Source organism: Dinoponera quadriceps, unplaced genomic scaffold (assembly GCF_001313825.1).
Source record: "Dinoponera quadriceps isolate SergipeBrazil2010 unplaced genomic scaffold, ASM131382v1 scaffold4444, whole genome shotgun sequence".
Taxonomy (NCBI): Eukaryota; Metazoa; Arthropoda; class Insecta; order Hymenoptera; family Formicidae; genus Dinoponera; species Dinoponera quadriceps.
The window spans coordinates 633,675-654,574 of NW_014558991.1; the positions used below are offsets into that span (position 1 = coordinate 633,675).

At 48.3% G+C, this 20,900-nt stretch overlaps 1 protein-coding gene across 5 annotated transcripts in view; it reads right to left on the reverse strand.

Moving 5' to 3' along the window:
• LOC106750038 (aquaporin AQPAn.G-like) overlaps positions 1-20,900 on the reverse strand; it is a 122,286-nt gene continuing 101,386 nt past the window's right edge. The window contains exons 1-4 of one of the 5 annotated variants that reach the window (XM_014630078.1): positions 16,515-17,028; positions 13,089-13,282; positions 1,728-1,871; positions 1-829 (exon numbers count right to left, since the gene is read on the reverse strand). In XM_014630078.1, coding sequence (XP_014485564.1) covers positions 431-829; positions 1,728-1,871; positions 13,089-13,229 — 684 coding nt within the window. In that variant the 5' untranslated portion in view covers positions 13,230-13,282; positions 16,515-17,028 and the 3' untranslated portion in view covers positions 1-430. The other 4 variants (XM_014630075.1, XM_014630074.1, XM_014630077.1 and 1 more) reach the window with 4 other exon arrangements.

Below are 20,900 nucleotides of genomic sequence, written 5' to 3' on the forward strand. Positions count from 1 at the left end.
ATTGATGACAAAAAATAAGTGTATTTGTTAATGCCTTCACGTTTGTATCATTCGCACGGGAGGTGCGCCGTAAACTACTCATTTAAGTTTCAGACAATACTGGACTATATTAAATCGCTAGACAATACATTCGGTCGCTACGAGCTACTTTAAGTACAATATATACAAAACTCAGGGTAGGGTGACGTACAAAATAGTGGCTGTAAAATTTACACAAACCGAGAGGTGTTCACGTCGATTACTGTCAATCGAGTTCGGCTAACGCGACCGAATTATGACGATCGCGCCGATCACGATAACCGAAGTCCTCCTTTCGTCCGTGTTCCAGGAGAATGCTAATACCTAGTTTCTTAATTAAGAAGAACGACAAAGGGGAGTGGGGAGACTCATCTGGTCTGCGGGGTTCATCTCTACTAGCCGGGTGTTCCCCTCAGAAGTCGTACGATGCCTCGTCGTCGTCCTTGTTGGATCTCAGGCCCATCCTGTAGACGCCACCGGCCGTGCAGCCTCCGGCGATCGGGCCGACCCAGTAGATCCAGACGTTGCTGAAGTGGCCGTCGATCACGGCGGGACCCAGAGTCCGCGCGGGGTTCATGCTGCTGCCCGTGAACGGCACCGCTGCCATGTGGGCCGCCGAGATCGTCAGGCCGATCGCCAGCGGGGCCCAGCCTCGCGTGTCGGTACGCTTCGGGTCTGTGACCGCGTGCACCACCAGTACCAGCAGAAACGTGATGATCGCCTCCATTACGATACCCTGGACGATCGTCACCCCGGGCCCCAGCATGGTAGCGCCCAGGCCGTAGGACTTCTGCGCCGCCGGCATTATCAGCTGCAACGAGACGACTCGGTCAGAGATTCGACCTGGAGGACTCGAGGTGAAGCAAAAGGAAAGTAAGCGTGGAACGTTAAATCGATCTTTTGAAACGTTGATTTTATACATGTGGATTTTTTTAAATTGTCGACATAGCGTCTTATAAATGTTTTTAAACTGTTAATTAATGACATAATTCATAAATATTAAAACTGAAACTGACTGTGAGTATCGCTTTGTGTCTCGAAAGACCGCTCTTTCACATTTTAACGACTCTTTTTTTTTTTCTCTCTAGGATCACGCAATCGTGAACGATTGAATCGTGACGCAAAAATAAAACAAATCAGCTCCTCCATCTCGGCAAAATACTATTCGAAACGACACGTACAGAGTCGCGCGCACGTGCGAGAATGCGTCCGGCCGAGTGCGAGTCCGACGGTCTCTCTCTCTCTCTCTCTCTCTCTCTGATGTAATGGGTGTGCACACGATCAACGGAGCCCCGGATCTCGATGAGAGTAAACCTTGACCTTGCGCAACGGCGATTTAATTGATACGGGTGGACGGCACTTTTGCGAGTCGCGCCGCGCCGCGTCGCGCGCGATCACCGAAATGACAGGCTATCAACGATCAATTTCACGCTTCGGCCGGACAATCCTTACGATTACGCGTGAGCAGTGCGAGCGTTCTTAAATGAATACATCCCAACACACGACACCGACGATCTCAGACGAGAGAGCGCGTTTTATCAATTATGCAATATCGCCGCAGCCGGCGGATAATGAAAAAAAAAGAAAAGGGACAAGGTTTTTCGTCTCGGAGCGGCGAGGTTTTTCGATTTGGCCGAGGATTTCCTCAAGATTCGAGATTCCACAAGGACTGTATTATCATATGAAATTGATCAAATAACTTCGTGTACCTTGAGAACTGCGGAGCCCGCGATAGCGCCGCAACATTGGCAGACCATGTAACTAACGGCTTTGAGGAACGTGCAGTTCCCGCTGACCAGCAGACCGAACGACACAGCCGGATTCACGTGGCAGCCGGAGATCGGTCCCAAAGCCTGAAATTCGAGAATCGCGTTAGGAACGTCGCAGAAATCAGTCGTACTGCATTTGTAAATTATATACCAGTATATCACGTCACGTTATCGTTGCACGTCAGTTTTCAAAAGGTTTCGAACACTTTTTTTCAATCAGCTTTTCGAGCTTGCGGCCGCGCACGTGCGGCAAAATCGAGCTCGTGGGGACATTTCTAAACCCCCTTTCGCAATCGGTGGCCGCATCGCGTTGCGGCCGAAACGGATTTATCTCGGATGATTTCCTAACGAGCAAATGACGCCGGTCTTTTGACAGTCTCGTCAGCAGTGCGCGTAAACGCCTGCTTGTAATTCCCCTTGCGTGCTCACCGTGTAATTACACAGATCGCACGAACGATTTGAGAGACAATCTCGCGAGCACGTCCGACTCTCCTCGGCCGGATAAGCGGATGAACAGTTCGTTTAACCGTAGAAACGCCCCTGAGAGAGCGGCTCACGCGCGCATATCCTATAAACAAATCAAGTTGCGCAATGTGCACGTGCGCGTGCGAGTTACACAGTTGATTTTAATTAATATTTAAATATGGTAATCGCATGGTGATGCGTTGATAACAGCCAGCGATAATGATGAGTCAATGACTGAATTTCGTCGTGACGAACACTTACGCGTCGGTATGGGAAGCACTTAATTTGCCTGATCCGAGTTGAAATTTTTTTGATGCTACTTTGGTGCCCTTAAGGATGATTTACGCCTATTTGGACAGCCTATAGACTAATAAAAACTTACTTTGACAACACCGACACTTCTTAACTTCTCTTTGGAACCTTTCGTTCTATTGAGGATTTTAACACTACCTTCGACAAACTATTTTGTCGCTAAAACAGCGACAGAAGACAGAAATCTAAGACACCATCAGGCGTTCTTTCCGTTAAATAACAGAGACTTTCTTGAATGAGACAATAAGATTCTTACTCAACAAATAATATTTCGTATAAGTATACGTTGTTTCTACGAAAGAAATTTTCAGCCGAATAAGTAGAAATACTAATTCTAAGGAAACCTTTTCCTCTGTGTAGTTGTAGAATCAAAGATTTAACACAGGGCCCAAATTCCGACTCAGGAATATGTGGATAATCGTTCTCTCTCCAAGAGAGAGCGAGACACGAGTTGGGCAGTCCTCTCTGCTCACGTCCGTATAAATAGAGCCTTCCTCCCGATCGTCCGGATTGATCCGGTATGCGGGACATCGCAGACTCGGCGGCGTCGTCCGTATCGTCTAGGTCCGACGACTCCGGGCCCGATTGGGGCCCGATGGACGGGCCCGGCGCGGCCCAGTTCTCATGCACGCCGGCAAGGTCTCGGCTCGCCGCGGGCGATCGGCACACATATGCGCCGACCAGGATTACGCAAGCGACTTCTCTTTTCTCTACTCCCTTTATCTCCTCTCTCTCGATTCTCATCCCCCGCCGTTCGCGCTGTCTCTCGTCGCGGACCGAGTCGCGATCCTGTCTGCGGCGATTAGCGATTTCGCGATTAGCGACGTCGTGAATTCCCTACGCACGGATAATAGTGAAGAGAGAATTGTTCCGTTACCTCTCCCGGGCAAGATCTCGCCGATGCAACGGGGGTGAGGTCGACAGGGTGCTCTTTAAATTTCTAAAGTCGGAGTCTCACTCGAAATGTAGAGTGAGCAGACACTGAGTCGCTCGAATTCGAACGATTCTTCACTTATACATCGGCATCATGTGTGCTGTACTGTACATCACACGGAGAAAAGCTAGCTCCCACGGGTAGAAATTAGCTGTCTATATAATACAACTGAAATTTAATTCATTCAGCTGATTCCTGTAGCTCCTGCTAAAAACTAGATCTAGTAATGAAATTTCAGTTGTATTACGTCGACAGCTAATTTTGTCCCCTGCAAAAATTACATAATTTTCATACAATTATACAATTTTATACATTAAAGCGATTGCAATTCTATCGTTATAATTCGAGTATTTTATGTGATTTTCAACCTTATAATGTTGGCCTTACCTTGTAATGATTATAAGGCTGAAAATCGTATAATTTGTTGTCGTTGTCGTCATTGTTGTTGTTTTAAGGGAATAGCACAGCATACACAACGCCGACTGTACAAAATGAATTCTCCACTTTGAGTCGTCGAGTGAATGTTTTCACTCGAAATTGAAGAGTGAATTTGATATATGGCCAATCCATTGAAATATATGTATGTGCTGAAAGAGGCACTGTCATATAACGCTTATGGACCGAAAGCGCGCCTGAGACAGAAGTTTAGGGCTGTCTATCTCTTACTTATACCCACCTATATACTTATACTTATCTCTTTCGAAAGAGAGCGACGCATATGTGTGCGACAGAGAGGGAATACCCTAAAATTAGCCTCTCTGTCGGCTTCCACTTTTCGAGGCCCAGTGCCTCTTCCAGTATGGATATATTTCAGTGGACCAGTCACATAAAGGTTGCAACACTTTTTTTTTATTAGTTTCGGAACACAACCCGTGTCCGATAGGAGAATTTGTTTTTTCAGTAATTCTCAGGAGATACATATTCCTGTTGGAGGCGAGATGCGTTGTGAAATTCATCGGAAGAAAAGTGTTGCAACCTTTTTGTGACCGGCCGCATACCTTACCATACTTCACAGAAACATATTCACTACGACCGATTGAAATATTCTCTCGTACTGAGTCGGAATTCACCCTAAGTATGAGCGAAATATTTATCGCGATTTCGCAAGTGGCATTATTTTTTTCACTACCGCTTCGAGTGAGAATACGATAGTTTTAAACTCTCGGAAAAAATCGGTTTTTTCTCACTTTCTCGCGGATTTTTACGGATTTTCCTGCCTTCCTTACGGAAGAAGAAGAAGTAAATGTAGCAGGTTTTAACCGGACACACATGAATTTTCCTAAACGAATTCTTCCATCCTTGGGATAGAAACCGAAGAAATCTACGGGAAGATGGGAGAAAAAATTGGTTTTTCCCGAGTCTTCAAAACTGTAGAAACTATTGTCACTTTTCACTCACGTTTCGAGCGGGACTCCGAGAAATTTCGAGAGCGAGATCGATAGGCGAAAAATTGATTATACGGGACCAACGGCGGTCGTGGTCGCGCGATTGGCTGGCCGTCGCCGGTGAAACGAAAATTCCCCGCGACTGTGCACCTGGGCTCTTTAATTGACACGTGCTCGCGACACGTCGACGGGCCCGTTCGGACGTATAAAAGCGTCGCTTAAAGCGCGCGCCTCGAAAGAGGAGAGTTATGCCACTTTCCGCGACTCATCGGCCTTGCCTTGGCGCAATCTCTCGTTCTGAGAAAAGCAATAAACGGGCCCCCGAGAGCTGCGGTGTGCGAAATGCGCGCCGGACCCCCGAAACACCACGTCGTGAGTCCCGTTTTTCGGGCCCTATCTCGCCGTGATCGCGCCGAACTTTTCGAGCCTCCTGTCTTCTTTCGCACGCGGATATCGCGCACGTAAAGCTCGCTTTCTTCTCAAGGGAACTAAGCGAGAAACACACAATCTCGTTCTTCAGGTCTCTTTTCAGTAATCGTACGAGAAGATCAAAATCCCTCGCGGGGCTCTTGGGCGCGCTTCTCGCGGATATCTCGCCTCTTCGCAGCTTTCAAGCGGCAGAAAAAGAGAGAGAGAGGCAGGACGGATAATGAAATTAATTTCACCGACGTCAGCTCTCGCGTAGATCGTAGATTCTCGAATTATCCCGCGGTCTCGCGCCCTCGGGGCCTTGCGACCCACAGCCCGCGGCTACGTACGCGCTACCGCGTGTAAAGCGCGCAGGATCGGACTGAAAGGGAATAATACCGAGGCGTACAACGAGAGTAGTGCATTGAGTAATGCGTGACCAAGTGAAAGATCCGGGACCGATTTCGCTGCGTTCATCTCTCTTTCTCTCGACGCGATGTGTGAATTTTTCCGTTTTCCCCCGGCGTGAGTACGAATCAATAGCGGCAGTGTGATAAGGATAATGGAGTGAAAGGGGGAAGATGGAGCGTCTGATAAAATAGAAAGGCGCCGACGACGACGACGCTCCGATTCGTCGGGAACTAAACAAGATCCGATCCTGAGGATACGCGTGCTCGCCACGGCACACGTGCCGCGCTCCTTTTTCGCGCGGACGAGCGAGCGCACGTGTGAGACGACGGCGCGTTGCTGAAACTTCGAATTAGCGTGGCGAGCAGGCGGACAGGTGCAACAACGCGGAGGAGTCCTCCGCTCGTCCGAGCCGTCCTAGAATGACGACGCGCGAATGACGGCCGAGAGAAGTCGGTCGCCTTGAATCATTCTTCTGTTTTAGGCGAATAGTGCCTGGTCGGCCGAAGGCTCGCCGGCTCGGCTCTCTAACTGAAATAAGGATTTGGTAATAAGTATTAAAATTTGCGGTGAAAATTCGCCGACCAGATATTAGGGGTACCCATGAGTAATGTCTTTTTTTTTTCAGATTGAATCAACATCGCCACCTTGTTCGTGGACGTGATTTGTTATTACATAAGCTGTGTGCTCAATGAAATTTCTTGACATTTAGTGTGCCGATTGTCGCGGTAACCAAATATTCGCCAAAATTTTCCGCGCTTATTGCCAAATTCTCCTTCCAGTAGTCATTTCGCCGGGTCGCGGTTAAATCGCGATAAAACGAAGCGACGCTCCTTTTTTCTCCCACGAGCCGCCCACGTGCCGTTCGTTCTTGTTTCTCGGATTAGGTGTAGAAGCGATAAACGGCGCTGTGTCGTCCCTGTTTCGACACCGGCCGTTCTGTTTCGACACTGTTAATGACGACTCCGACTACGGTATCGACGGTGCGATAGACGCACAGCGTATAGCCCGGAACAATCGCGGCGATAAATAATAATAGGCGCGAGTGAGAGGGAGATTGAGACGTCGAGAGGGTACTACACGTCGATATGAAATGGGAAGGCGACCAAGAGGAGAGGCGACGAGCGTGGGCCTGCCGTTAACGAGACGCGTGCAGCCAGCGACGCAAATTACGCGCCTCTCCGCCCTTCGAGTCGAACTGCCGCCGTTGAAAGCGTTAAATACGAGACGCGCGGGCATTAAATAACGGGCCACGCCATTGTCGGTAATTACCGTAAGGTGTCCGGGCCCCGTTACAAATTCGTGCGCGCAGGATCGGGAGGGACTCCTCTCTCGGCTGCTGCGATATGTCACAGTGAATTACGCGCATCGTGGTCGTATTTGTTTTACGCTGGAAGCGGCGTGCTGTGAATTAATCGAGTGTCCGTCGCGTTAGAGCTGAGTACGCGAAAAAGAAAGGAAAGAATCAGCGAGCAAAAATTAGTCGTCGAAATTGACAAGCGAACAAACTTGCCGGAAGTTCGGCTGGGTTTTAGTTCGGCACTAATGTTATATACTCTCTTACTCAGGCCTCTAATATAAGCGCTGTTCTCTCGAATGAACATAGTCCCGTCTCAACCTAAATAAATCAGTCCTTATTCGCCATCGCATTCGGCAATTACGTCCCGCCAAGACGTCGCAATTATCGGCGATAACAGGAGATCGCGATAATTGAGTGGAAAGTTGCAAATAACTCAACCGCGCGATCGCATCGGTAGGGACTCGATCTCTTTGTGAACCTCTCTGCCGAGAGTTTATTTAGCGGAGTGATTTTCATTGTAAGTTTCTCCCGACTATAATGCGACCGCGATTGAATAACTCGAGGATGCATACGCGGCCCCGACAGGGGTATCGGGCCCATCAATCTCCATCTCTTAGAGACTTATCCTTTTCACTGCGGGCCTGCGTGTAGACATAATTGGGCTGCGTGACGCACACGAGAGCTGCAAAGCGTAGGACAATGATCTTTCGCCCGTGGGCCTCGCGTTGCGTAACAGCGCGGCGCACGAGGGAGCGGCCCCTCTCGGGGCCCGAAAAGGCCCCCAGCAAGATGACTCTAATGTTTGCCGAAGGATACACCGTCGCTCTTTTGCCGCGGAACGGATTTTATCCGCGGATAGATCTCACGCTAGATGCTCTCCGCTAGAGATTTCTCCCTTTTCTGCCTTTTCCACGCCTCCGTTTTATTACGTGCGACGAGCCCGTCGCGATTCCGCTCTTTCTTTCGATCCTATTTTCATTTTATCACGCGAAATCTCCAACACGCCAATTTCTCCCGTCGGTGCGCCGCGCTCGACTCGTGCCGTTTCTTCCTCAGAAGGGTGCGGCGCGTGAAATTTGAGGAAACTCCGCGTGAACCCCGGGCTCGCCGAAAGTACCGTGGAAAGCAAAGTGACGTAAGCTTCTCCTTAACTCGGGAGAAAATGAAGCATCGAAACTCAAGTGTCGAAAGCCTTGGCCCGGCTAAAATCAATATTGGCGAGAGCCAATTCTCCCGAAAGAAAACAATGCAGCCGCGCGGCACGGCACATATTGCACAAAACGGCGAGACGCAGGCTCGCGCAGGGAAGTAGAACCGACGAGGTAGAGAAATACGTCCGCGTGTCGAGAGGAGTGTATTCTCGCAGCGGAGCGATTAGCGGTCGGCGTCTAACGAGTCGACGATTAACGAGAGAGGAGTTTGAGAATTCGCAGTTACGAACAATCTCGGACGCGATCTCTGTGAAGATACAGAAAGCATCCTTCCGTTTTATTCGATTCTTTCTTGTCCCGTCTGTCCTCCCATTCCGAAGGCGAGACCTGGCGCACGCGGTGCGCCAACGCGCGCGTTACGCCGTAAAGAAGACTGCCGACGCTTCACGAACGACTCACGGCCGCGGGAATATCAATTTGTCGAAGAGCTTCTAAAATCTCTGCCTCTCGTTTACCGATGCGACAACTGATGTTTTGAGTCACTGTTGTTGCATCTGATATTGCGCAAGAAGCGTTCGCGAGCGTTCTTCTCGCTTCACGATACCTCGCGCTCGCGCATACTGAAGAGCGCGCATTTGCGTATAATACGGAGCGAGATGCGTTGCGATTTGCATTCGGAACAGGATCGAGTGTGACTCTGCACATCTGGCATCTCCCTCCCCCCCCTATCTCTGTCTCTCTCTTTCTCATTCGTACTTCTTCCCATTCTCTTCGCTCCCTCCCTCACCTTAGCCCTCTCATCGTCTTCCCTTATGCCGCGATATCCCAGTCTTTTTTTCTTTCTTAGTACCGTAATTCTCTTTCTCTTGGCCGACGTGCGAGAGAAAGATGACGAAGTACAAGGATGAGGAATGGTCGCGTTGCACGAAGTTGCAAGTGCACAGAGGGGATTTTAATATAATAACGCTTGCGCAACTCATACGCAACAATCGCGAGCTGCTCCTTTTTGTCTTTGGACTCCTCTCTCGCGAAGCGGGTGCCCGTTTTCGGCCCTCGGACTCGAGTTGTGCCATTAATCGTTGAATTCCTGAACGTGAGACCTTAATTCGAGTTAACATTACTGCCGATCTTGATCGGGTTTTTGTTCCTCCTAATTTTCTCCGAATTTCTATGTAATTGAAACATTCCTTTGCCCATATTCAAATAAGAATTTAGTTTGAGTCAACTGAATGAATTTCTCAGTATATAATGGCTCACGCGGTATACTGTATTCGAGGAACGTTCCGTGGACGTTCTAAGGACGTAGAACGTCTTTTGAACGTCTTTAGAATATCCTTTGGAGGCCTGTGCTCTGTGGGAATACAGAATTAAGCTCGGGTCCGCAAGAATCGAGATTTACTCAAGCAACGATTTATTAGCGGCCAGCGTGGTTAGCGCAATTAGAGCGCCACGAGAGAGCTCCTCTCATCGCGTACTAGATTCGTCATAATTATCCGACAATTATTTCATCTAGATATATACACACACGACGTGGCGCGTCGTGTCTCAAATATTTCTCCAGCGTCACTCAATACGCCGTTTGTCCGAGAATTCCCTCTGGCGCGCCGGTAGAAGAGTCACCTTTTCATTAACGGCAGCTTTATTACTAAGCGACGAGCTGTCGCGCGGCGAGCACTTGTATAAATTCATCATTCAATTTCCTTATCTCGCGAGATAGATAAAGATGTACCATTCGATCTAGAAACAATATCGTTACTAATGTCAGCTGACGAGCATCGCGCCTCGACGAAGCCGACAAAGCTGAAAATTTCGCGAGCGGAAAATGACCTTCGATTTCCGTTCGAAACGCAATTCGATCTCGCGAGGAGTCTCTCGTAGCGAGGACTTCCGAGGCAAGAGACAAAGAAAAAGGAATAAAAAGAACAAAATCATGTGAATTCTAGGGCACCCTGTAGACACTACTCGCATCCGCGCCGCGGGCTGTCGGAAAGTGAAGTATCAAAAGGGCGACGCACACGGAATAAGAGTGCTGCTCTCGCGGAGCTCTCGAGTAGGTTGTCAGAGCCTCCGGGGCAGAATTACACCATCTCCGGACAGAGTTAGACCCCCTTGGGCGAACCGGCGGCCTTATTTACCCTTCCACGGCGGGCCCGCTCGCGCGAGCGGGCCCACACGCGAGTGCGTGCGTGCGCACGCGCGAGCGCGCGTGCGTGAGTGTGTATGCGCTTCAATTAAAATCGTCGCGTCGCGACTAAGCCGAAGTTCACGCTTTCGATTTCATTCTTCAGCACACGGAACGTCAGTCATCATCAGAGTTGGCCCCGAGTTCCGAGTCCGAAGTTGGGACTGTCGGCGAACATCGGCGTGAAACGAGAGACAACGCCGTGTCCTTCCCGCATATTTACAGCTCGGTCGATAGGGAAAATTTCTTATTTGTTTATTTGTTTACTTATGCGCGAAGAGACGAATTCTCTGAGGAACGCGCACCGAGCAAAATGTTAGAATCAAGTGAACGTAATTATCTGGTTATCAGTGTTTTAACTGAAATAATATTTCTATCAATTTAATTACACTTTAATAGCTTATAATTCTAGTGAATATTTGTTGTAAACGTTCGCCGGTGAGTATTGGAGTAACCATTTTACTTAGATCAAGTAAATATTGAACGGTAGCACTCTCGTTTTTCAATCGTGTAAAACCGAAACCGGCGGGACCGTCGATTTATTCCTGACTTCCCACGTTCGATTGCGACAATCCTCGGAAACATCCGCGCCGGACGGCACCCATTCACATCCTCGCGATCGTCGCGCGGATCCTGATTGATATAAGGAGGCTGCTCGAGTGTTCTCCACAAATCGACGCCGACACGTTCGCCGAAAGTTCGCGTGTCGACAGCGCGCCATAAATTGTTTCGAGGACGAGGTCAGCCCCGCGAATTCGAAAGGACGAGCCGGGCGGGAATTTAAAGATGATCCTCGATCCTCTCTTCTCGTTCGTCTATTTACCTTCGATACCTTCATCGACCGACCGATTCCGCGTCACCCGATGGAATGTCGCGGATGCCCGTGACATTCGTCGAACATCCGCCGCCGGGATTCTCGAGGAAGAAATCTTCGAGAAATTTCGGAGATCTTCGCGAAACGAAGGAAAGGCGCAACGCGCAATGAAGCGCGCGAAATCGAAGACGATTACGGAGATAAAATCGGCTTCTCACGTCTTACGACTTCGCGATTTTGCAACGAGCCGATTCAGATGCCCGCTGATAAGAGGCGATCTCGCGCCAATGGCATCGTCGCTATCGATATTCCGGGCGGATACTCCCGCGATGTATCTCAATCTCTCGCCTCGATCGGGCCGTGATTGAAGATTACCTGGTTTTACCGGCATCGCTCGACGTTACCTCATCGTCGGCTCTTTCCGGAACGGCGAAGTTTCGATCGGAATCGCGCGTAACCGGCGTCTCGCATGAACGCGGCTTTCGCGAGAGAGAGAAAGAGAGAGACAGAGAGAGGCCGAGCGATACCGCGATTTTCCGTGATTCTTCCGTGAGTGAGAAAAATTCGCGTTGGAATTCGATGTAATTCGCCGTCGCAGCGATCGCGTCGGGTCCGATGAGACTTCCGCTTCTTAATCGGGGAAAAATAATATTATTATCCTTTCCCTCTCTGTAGACCGCCCTCTCCCCCGCTGTTATCGTTATTTTCTTCGCAAAATCTCGATCGATCGCTGTTGTGCGAGGCATTGTCGTACGAAGCGTACGGCGTGATAAATCACGACCGCGCGCGATTGATTCTCCCGGCGGTTCTCACGACGAGGGAAAAGCTCGATTCATGGAACGAGAGTGAGAGCGATTAGGCGAGCGGTCGCGAAATTTGAGCGAAGTGAATGGAGCCCCCACTCCGCGCCTCGAAATACAGAGCGTTCGGATGAAGCGTACACGCGGCGTGTTCCACCTTGAATATTTTGAATCAAGCGTGCCAGCGGCGTGGCATAATCGAATTTGAATATATCACCGGGAAAGAGGTACTGATTATATATTATTCATTAATCACACGGCAAAACGACGGAACATTCCGGCGGCATTATCGTCATTATCGCATCGCTATAAAAGAGACGATAAAGCCCCGCCGGTCGGTGCGCTACCTGCTATAAAGCGCGAAGAACACCGAAGGAATTTATCTCACCTTTACCTTACTTCGCTCCCGAAAAGCAAACGCGCAACGTTCAACGATTTCGAGACGCGAGCGAAAACTCCGCGTCGACTCCGTCAGATGTATTTTACGCCGAGCCGGCCATATGTTGATTAATTATTAGTCGTAACGCGACACACGCACACGTACATGTGACGAGCCGGCGATACTTTTATACCGGCGCCGGTTTTTTCCTTCGTGCGACTTCGTCTCCGTGAAATGCAAATCTGGCAGAGCGGGCGATTAAAATATGGCCGAGGATGGTGCCGAGGCTTTTATGTATTCGACAGGACTGTCCATCTATAACGCGAGATTCCCACGGCGAAGCCAGCGGGAATTTCTTTCTTCCTCGCGGAATTGCGTCGTTCCGTCTTTTTACTCGTCGCCGAATGACGATGAATCCATTCTCAATTCGCGTCCTCGAGCCGCGGATTAATTATAGCGTCTGAATCCTAATCGCTTTTTAATGGAGAACATTGTGTTTTTACCTGGCGTATCGCCGATCGCGAGACTCATCTGTTACGAGCGCGATACGAGCGTGGAGGAAGGAAAGGAAGAGGAGAAAACGAAGGAGGAAACACGATGCATCTCTAAACATGCCGCTGGATTTTACGCCTCGCAGCCGGAGCGAGTGCACTTTGTTCCATGGAAATCGGTTCTTCGGACAGTTGCAGTTTCCGCCCGTTCATTTTGCACGCATGCACACACACACACACACACGTGTGCACGTATCAATTCTACGACTCACCTGCGCCAAGCTCGCTACCGCGAGGCCGAAGGTGAACGCAATATGCACGACGGTCGGCGGCGTCGCGGCCACCCATGTGATGCACGAGGCGCATCCTATGAGGACCAACAGGAACGTGCCCAGAGTCTCGGCGAACAGCATCACCAGAAAGTCCAGCTTGGTGACCTCCTCCAGGCCGACGAACTCCTTCACGCCTGAGAAAGAGAAAAGTGCAGACAACTTTTGGGCGAATTGGCCGGCCGGATCGCGCGGCGATTAATTGAAATCCGATTTTCGCTTGACGCGACTCGTGACGCTTCGCCGCTTATATGAAAATTTAATCTGTAATTTGTGAATTTGCGATATATTTATGTGTATGTATATATATGATTAGACGAACAACAAAGGAAATTAGATATATCTAAGCCCCGGTCTACAATAGATGCTTTAAGCTCTAAGCCTTAAGAAATTGACCAATCACGGCCGAATTATAGAAGAAAAATCAATTATGATTGTTCGGTTTCTTAAATCTCAAATTCTCATTGTAGGCTAAATAATCTCTTAATCTGATACGTTAGATAATTGCATAATAATTAAACTGATTCGAGTGGAGCGAGTTAACGTAGCGAGGGCAAATATGTTAAGCTCTCTTTATCACCTCTCAATCAAGATATCAGAGGCACGAAGAATACATGTCCGAGCGGCTTTACGAGTACGGTGGAGTGGATACTGAGTACACAGCCGTGATTAAAAAGCACCGGTGATATCGTGGCCGAGAGAGAAAGAAACGTGGGGGACCAATTCGAGATAAAAGCCGAAATGGGCGGTTTGGCGACTGACGCCGCTCTGATCACGGATAATTCTCGGAGAAGCCTCGTTTAAGAGGTCGTTTAAGAGCCCGGTGCTTTCGGGCGCCGGCAGTTTTCGCCAAATGACATGAGCGATAACGCGATCCGTAATTCGGCCGTTAATACATCCTCAGGCACTCCCCGATACGTGGGGATTCTCCACTCCCGCTTTCCGATCTCGTCCCGTCTCGTGGAATCTTCCACATTTGTACTATTCATTCCGCGACACCTGGTGGCACGTCGGCTGGTGCTCCGGATCGCGGAACCGCGCAGTTTGCCTGTGTAATTTACTATTCAGTCAACAAACGACGCACGTTCGCATGCATCGTCACGATGCTACCTTGAATTCCGTTCGTCCGCATCGTCGTTGAGCCGACCAATCTCCTCGAGACACGTACAGTGCGTGAAGTAAGGTAAGAAAAAAGGTACTCGTGCGCGCGCGTTATCTGCTCGGGACGAACTTACGTAAAATGGAACAACATCGAGAAGTGCTCCTATTTAGCATGCCGATGCAAAAATAAGAGCGATATTTTGCTCCTCTTTTATGCAAATTACTCCCAATCGTCTACGGTCCAACGAACGCATCCTTAATGAACTTCGGCCGAGCGTTCGTGATTTTTTCCTCGCCACCATCCTCGATACGACGCGAGAACGAGCCACCGCGATCCATCCCGATCCTCCCCGATCCACGTCGGTCTTGAGACCCCTCTGCGACCTCCTCTTCGACGTTCAACACTCGACTCTCCTCCGACTCCCCTCACAGCACGTACCTTTCCACGGTTTGCTCATGATCGGTGCGGTACCAACGAGAGATCGTTCCTCGACCACCCCCACGTGGGTCTTCCTTCGCCCTCCTCGAGCGAGCGAACGTTCAACGTGACGAAGTGGGTGGACGGGATTCGCACTCGACGATCCCGCTACAGCGGAGAGCCACTTCGCCAACGTCCCCGTGCGTATTTTCTCGCACCGAACTCGCGCCGATATTTCTTTGCTATCGTGCAAACCGATCAAGCTGCTGCGACAGAGATGGTCGAACGGCCAGGTATCGAAACGAAACGTCACGTCACGAGAGGAGAGCCTGAAAAGCGGAGGACCGCCGCTTCCTGCCGATGCCCACCACGTGTGAGAGAGAGACTTTCCGGGCGATCGAGTGCGCGACGTGCGCGAGTTTCGCCTTCATATATCGCTGTTCTCCGAGCTCGCGCGCGCGTGTTCGGTCCTCCCCCTGCCGAGGTCTCTTCGGGATCTCCCACCGAGCGGGCGGTCCACTCGCTCGAAAGCCCATTGAGGAAGGAAGAAGAGGAGGTGATCTCGCTCGCGGGGTACGTGAACGCGTGAGTGCGTGTACCTACGCGCTCTCGATCCTGTCGCTCTCGATCCGGGCTAGGATGTGACGCTCGGGTACCGCGATGTCCTTGACACGCGCGCCGGAGGTTAACGTGAACCTCTCTTTTTTTCTGTATGTTTATTCGGCGTCCGAGTCTCCGGGGGAGGAGAGGGCTGATGAGTATCAGTCGGATGACCGACAATTGGTATACGAGGAGTGAGAGACATTTTTTTTCCAAATTGCGATCGTTTACGAGATATTCCGCTGTATCCAGACTTTTCACTCGGCCTGTATAATTATTTATAATTTACAGTTAATCTGTCTCGGTTAATTTCGCGCGAAGCAAATGAGAGGGACATTTAAGAAACGTCTGCGGGATGACACCTTTTCAATAATTTTCTGTTAATTAATAACAGCTTCAGGTAATTTTTGCCAAATATCATGCTAATGTGATTTCTCACTTATATTATACATTATACATATTATACATTACATTTTCGTGCCACATACAATTTTCTGCAATGCGTTCGCGCACGTGTGTGTGTGTGTATGTACGTCGACTAGATGGAATTGCAATTCTTCGCTGTCGAAATGCGTCTCACGCATCGGCTTTATATCGCATGTAAATTCCGTTTGCTCTCTAGCGGCTCCTCCAATTGATTATCATAATTGAAGCTACACTGTTTGCCGAACGACGATCGACTGCCGCGGGGACACGTGTCACACGGATAGGTGGAACAACCCATCCGCAGCAAGTGCCACGCGTGACGAGAGATCCGCGTGTGCGTGTTATGGGGTCCGATGATGTAATAATGTATTCCGATGTGCGTGTGCCGTCGTGTACAGCGCTATTCACAAATTAACGTAAACTCGATTTATAAAGAGAGAGAGAGAGGGAGAGAGAGAGAGACGATTAATAAATCTTGTAAAAATCTATGTACCGATACATCGATTTTCCTTCGTACGGCTTCAACCGAGAACTATAATTATTGCGATATTATATGGAAAACAAATCTGGTTGCATTAACCGGAAAAGGAACAACCACATATGCGTTCTGGTTGAGGGAAGCCGAATTTCTAGTTATAAGAAACACACATTCGGGTGGTAAGAACCGAAAATTTTCTTTCCTTCAACCGAAATGCATTTGGTTATTCCTTTTCCGAGCGATACAATCCGACTTTTTTGTGCGATATCTACGAAGAATATCACACAAGGTCTCCGACTGTGAAATCAAGCCGGCGGACGTTTTATCCAAATAAAATATTCAATACATCTTAGATACTATAAAGTTACTCGAGCCGGGGATCCTCCCGTCTCTTTTTTCCTCCGCCGAATGAATACATCGAATTAAAGTTGGAGGACACTCCGCATACAGTGTGGCCGAAAGTAAATGCGTTCTCCTTATGGCATTACCGTAAGCAAACACGCGCGGCGGAAGATACGCGGGAATGAACTCGCGCGACTTTTTATCGCGGCGTTATCAACGGTTTACCGCGAGGGAAGACAAATGTCGCCGAGGACCCCGATTCTCGACAGAGAAAACACTGTGGCGCGTTAGACAGTAATTAAACGCCATTAATTGGGTCGTTACGCGGCCGAAGCTGCCGTTGTAAATAGCTTCCGCAATTAGCGTCGCGCCGTTGTTACATTCTCGCGCTCTCCCGGTGCCGACGATGATCGGGCCGGAATAATTACATCTGCGTTGCTTGCATACGCGCAAGCCGCGACGCGAGCGTCACAACACGCTAGATCGCGTGTCGCATCTCGGACTGTGCCGATCGTGATGACACACTCGATACATATAATAATATCCCGCGCGCAATGTCGAGAGAACAGAGCGCAGCCGGCGCGCGGTGAGTACGCGGCGAAGTTCGTTTTATCGTTGCAATTAGAGGAGGTTATCGTGACGATTGCGAAGCGCGAGTATGTAAACGCGAATGCAACGGAAAACGTGCGTGCGAGCACTTCCCTATTAGGATAGAATCTTCCTGAGCGCACGTTTCTCTGTCTTGCCAATTTTTCACGCCTAATTGCGTGCACTCGTGAGACGAGGATTGGCTCGTGTATTGTTTATCGGCGAGAGTCTGGCGTCAGACTTATTTTGGGGGTTTAATTGGAGAGGCACAGAAAGGGACGAAACGTGTATTCCGTCGTCGGATGAATTAAACAGAATTACTTGGTCGTGGTAATACTTAAGCGAAGTCAATGGTTTAAATGGAGTTCAATGTAACGTCGAATCGGACAAATGTGTCAATCGCGAGATCGATCTGAGATACTGCGCGGACTAATGGTCCGTCAGAAAGTCGGCGAAAATTAATGTAAGAGGCCCACGGGGCGCGGCTTGAATTCCGGAGGACCTAAATACGAAAAACTCTTATCGATTATCGATTACCGAATCATTTCCTTCGTTTGTTATCACGCGAGAAAAACGATTCGAGCGAGAGTTGATTTGCACTGGCGCGATCGCGGCCAGGAGATTGCCGTGTACGAGGGTTGCTACTTATATTTCTGGCCTAATAATGAAAAAACAAATATTTATGATCGAAATTGGTTTTATCGTTTTTCAAAATATTCGCCATGATGATCAATACACTTTTGCATGCGTTTGAACCAATTTTCGAAGCACTTTTTCCACTCCGATTGAGGTAACTGCAAAACATGCGTTTTGAATGCATCAACCGCTTCTTCGGGTGTCGAAAATCGTTGACCACGTAATTTATTTTTGATGTGCGGGAACAAAAAAAAAGTCATTGGGTGCCAAATCAGGGCTGTACGGCGGATGATCCATCAATTCGATGTTTTGGCCGGTCAAAAATTCCTTTGTTTGACCCGATGTGTGAGAGCTCGCATTGTCATGATGAAGAATGATTCGCCTCTTCTTCTGCTTTTCTCGAATTTCTCCGATGACTTCTGGCAAACAAATGGTCGTGTACCATTCAGAATTGACCGTCCTACGGTGCTCTAACGCCACTGTCGCCACGTGACCGGTAATGCCGAAGAAACCATTTGCTTCGATGTGCTTCTTCCGTGAACAACTTTTGTTGGATTTGACTCGTCTTCGAAGACCCATACAGTCGATTGTTGTTTTGTTTCGGGCTCATATGCATAGATCCATGATTCGTCACCCGTGTAGATGTTATACACAGCCTTTGATGCACCTTGAACGTATTTTTTCAACATTTCCTTGCACCAATCAACACGAGTCTTCTTTTGAGCGTTTGTCAGATTATGCGGGATCCAACGCGAACAAATTTTTTTTACGGACAAATGTTCATGCGATATCTTATTGATGCTTGTCATATTAATGCCCAAAGATGCCTCAATCTCACGGTATGTCACATGACGATCTTGCTTTATCAGTTCACGCACAGCATCGATATTTTCTGGCACAACAACCGATTTTGGACGACCTTCACGGAATTCGTCCTGGAGCGAACGTCGGCCACGATTGAATTCGTTATACCAGTTTTTTACAGTGCTGTAGGATGGTGCTTTCTCGCTGTATAAAGAATTAAGTTCATCGATGCACTCTTGTCTTGATAATCCACGTCGAAAGTTATGAAAAATAATCGCACGAAAATGTTCACGAGTTAATTCCATTTTTTGCCCGACATGAATTTTTCAATTCACTGTAAACAACACAAACCGCGCTCAAATGACAATGTGTTCTTATGTTCTTATGTTCAACAATGTCAAGTTTCCAATGACAACGTCAGATGGCGCCTGGCAACACTTACTGCTACCAAGGCCAGAAATATAAATAGCTACCTACGTACATCTCCCCGCATATAGGTATATCGATCCAAACCTTAGTGAATACTAAATAACAATAAAATTACGTCAATGTTATAATTGAAACGTGTAGAAACGTGTATAACAATGTTATAATTAAAATGTTATAAAAAAATCGCGTAAATATATGTAAAACGTGTTAAAAAATCATGTAACTGTAAATAAAACGTGTTGAAAGAACCCTGTGAATCGTGTTAAAAAAATACCGTGTAAAAAGAGACCCAAAATGTATAACATTGCAATGTTAGAATAGAATCGACTTTGTGTGTTAACTATTTTTATTATTATTAATCATATTAACTATTATTATTAATCATTACTATCACTGCTATACTTATAACTTGATATTGACTAAATGTTACCTGCTTAATGTTAATTGATGTTTACTGAAACTTGGCGAATGACGCATCGCGAATTCGTATATTTTCGGAAGGTTCTCTCTCCGAAGGATTTCAACCTACCGCGTCGTCCTCGCGTCAAGCAAGGAAAGCCACGGGTCTTTCTTCGTTTTCCTAATGAGACCTTTGGCGAAACTTCTGACGTTTAGATTCGCACGCCAGCGGCAGTGCGCGAGAGAACGCGCGCCAATGCGCTCTCGGGGAATCGAGTACAAAATGTACGGTGTTTATCGTCGCTGTGATAACGCGCGGATAGCGATTTTCCGCCCGGCGGCGTTTCTCCGCGCGGAAGCAATCGCCGCGCCCTTCGTGCGCGCTCGTCCACGCCGCCCAGGAGAGATAGATCGAATTTTTCCGCGCTGATGTCACTCCTCTTAAAATAATATCATTCTAAATCCCCCTCGCTGTGCGTTGCGGTAGCAGGCAGTAACAATGGTGGTTACCGCGGGATAATAATTTTCCACCGCCGTATTGGAATTCGCGACGTTACTTCGCTCACCTGTATAATATGGGTTTTACACCGAGTGAAACTTCCTCCTTTTTCCCTTTTCTCCCGCCCCCCCTCTCCCCCTCACCTTTTTAGATAAATAACCGCGGATCGCGCATGCACGCACGTACGCACAAATAATATTAACGGTGAACAAGGGGCGGAATTATTATTTTGCCCGGCTAAAATAGCCGACGTCGGGGCGTATGTTAAAATACATTATAAACAACAATAAACCAACAGCAACGCGCATACCCGGTTAATTACGAATGTTGTTGATTATCATACGCAACGCATTATTCGTCAAATCAGAGAGAACCTATTATTAATAATACGTGGATTTCTCTAGGTACGTTTAAATATTATTACCCGTACCATGATAACAGCCGGCAGCCGCGGCGGCGCGGGTGATAACAACAATTGCAGCTTACAACGGCGGTGACTCTGCGCTGTTGCGCGATTTATTAAATCGCATTGAATTTATCCGTTTCACCCGCGGACGGTATAATTAACGAACGCAACGTCCAATTACTGCAATTCGCGGCTGAAGTATAACGTTCCGCGAAGTATAACGTTCCATTGTCTCTAAATGGTACGCAAACGTAATTAAATTGCCGTTACTTTGCGCGTAATCAAATGCGCGCGCTCCGTGTAATGAAAAAGACAGTTCTTACAGGCAATTTGCGCGCGAGCGCCAAGTGCGCGTTTCGATGCGCGTATCATAGCCCGTAACGCGCGCGTCGTATAACGCGATAATAATAATAATTATTATCTTTATTATTATTCACAATGGTAATTACGTTAATCAGTCAACCACCTAATTATTTTACTCGCGGTCGAGTAAACTCATAACTTGTTCAAGCGATAAATATAATTCAATGTGTGCCGTTATTAGTTAGAGATTTAACGGTTAAAAGGCGCGATCCTCAGACGCGCGCGCCGTCCGCCCCGGTCCCTTCGATTTCCAATAGCGCAGCGCA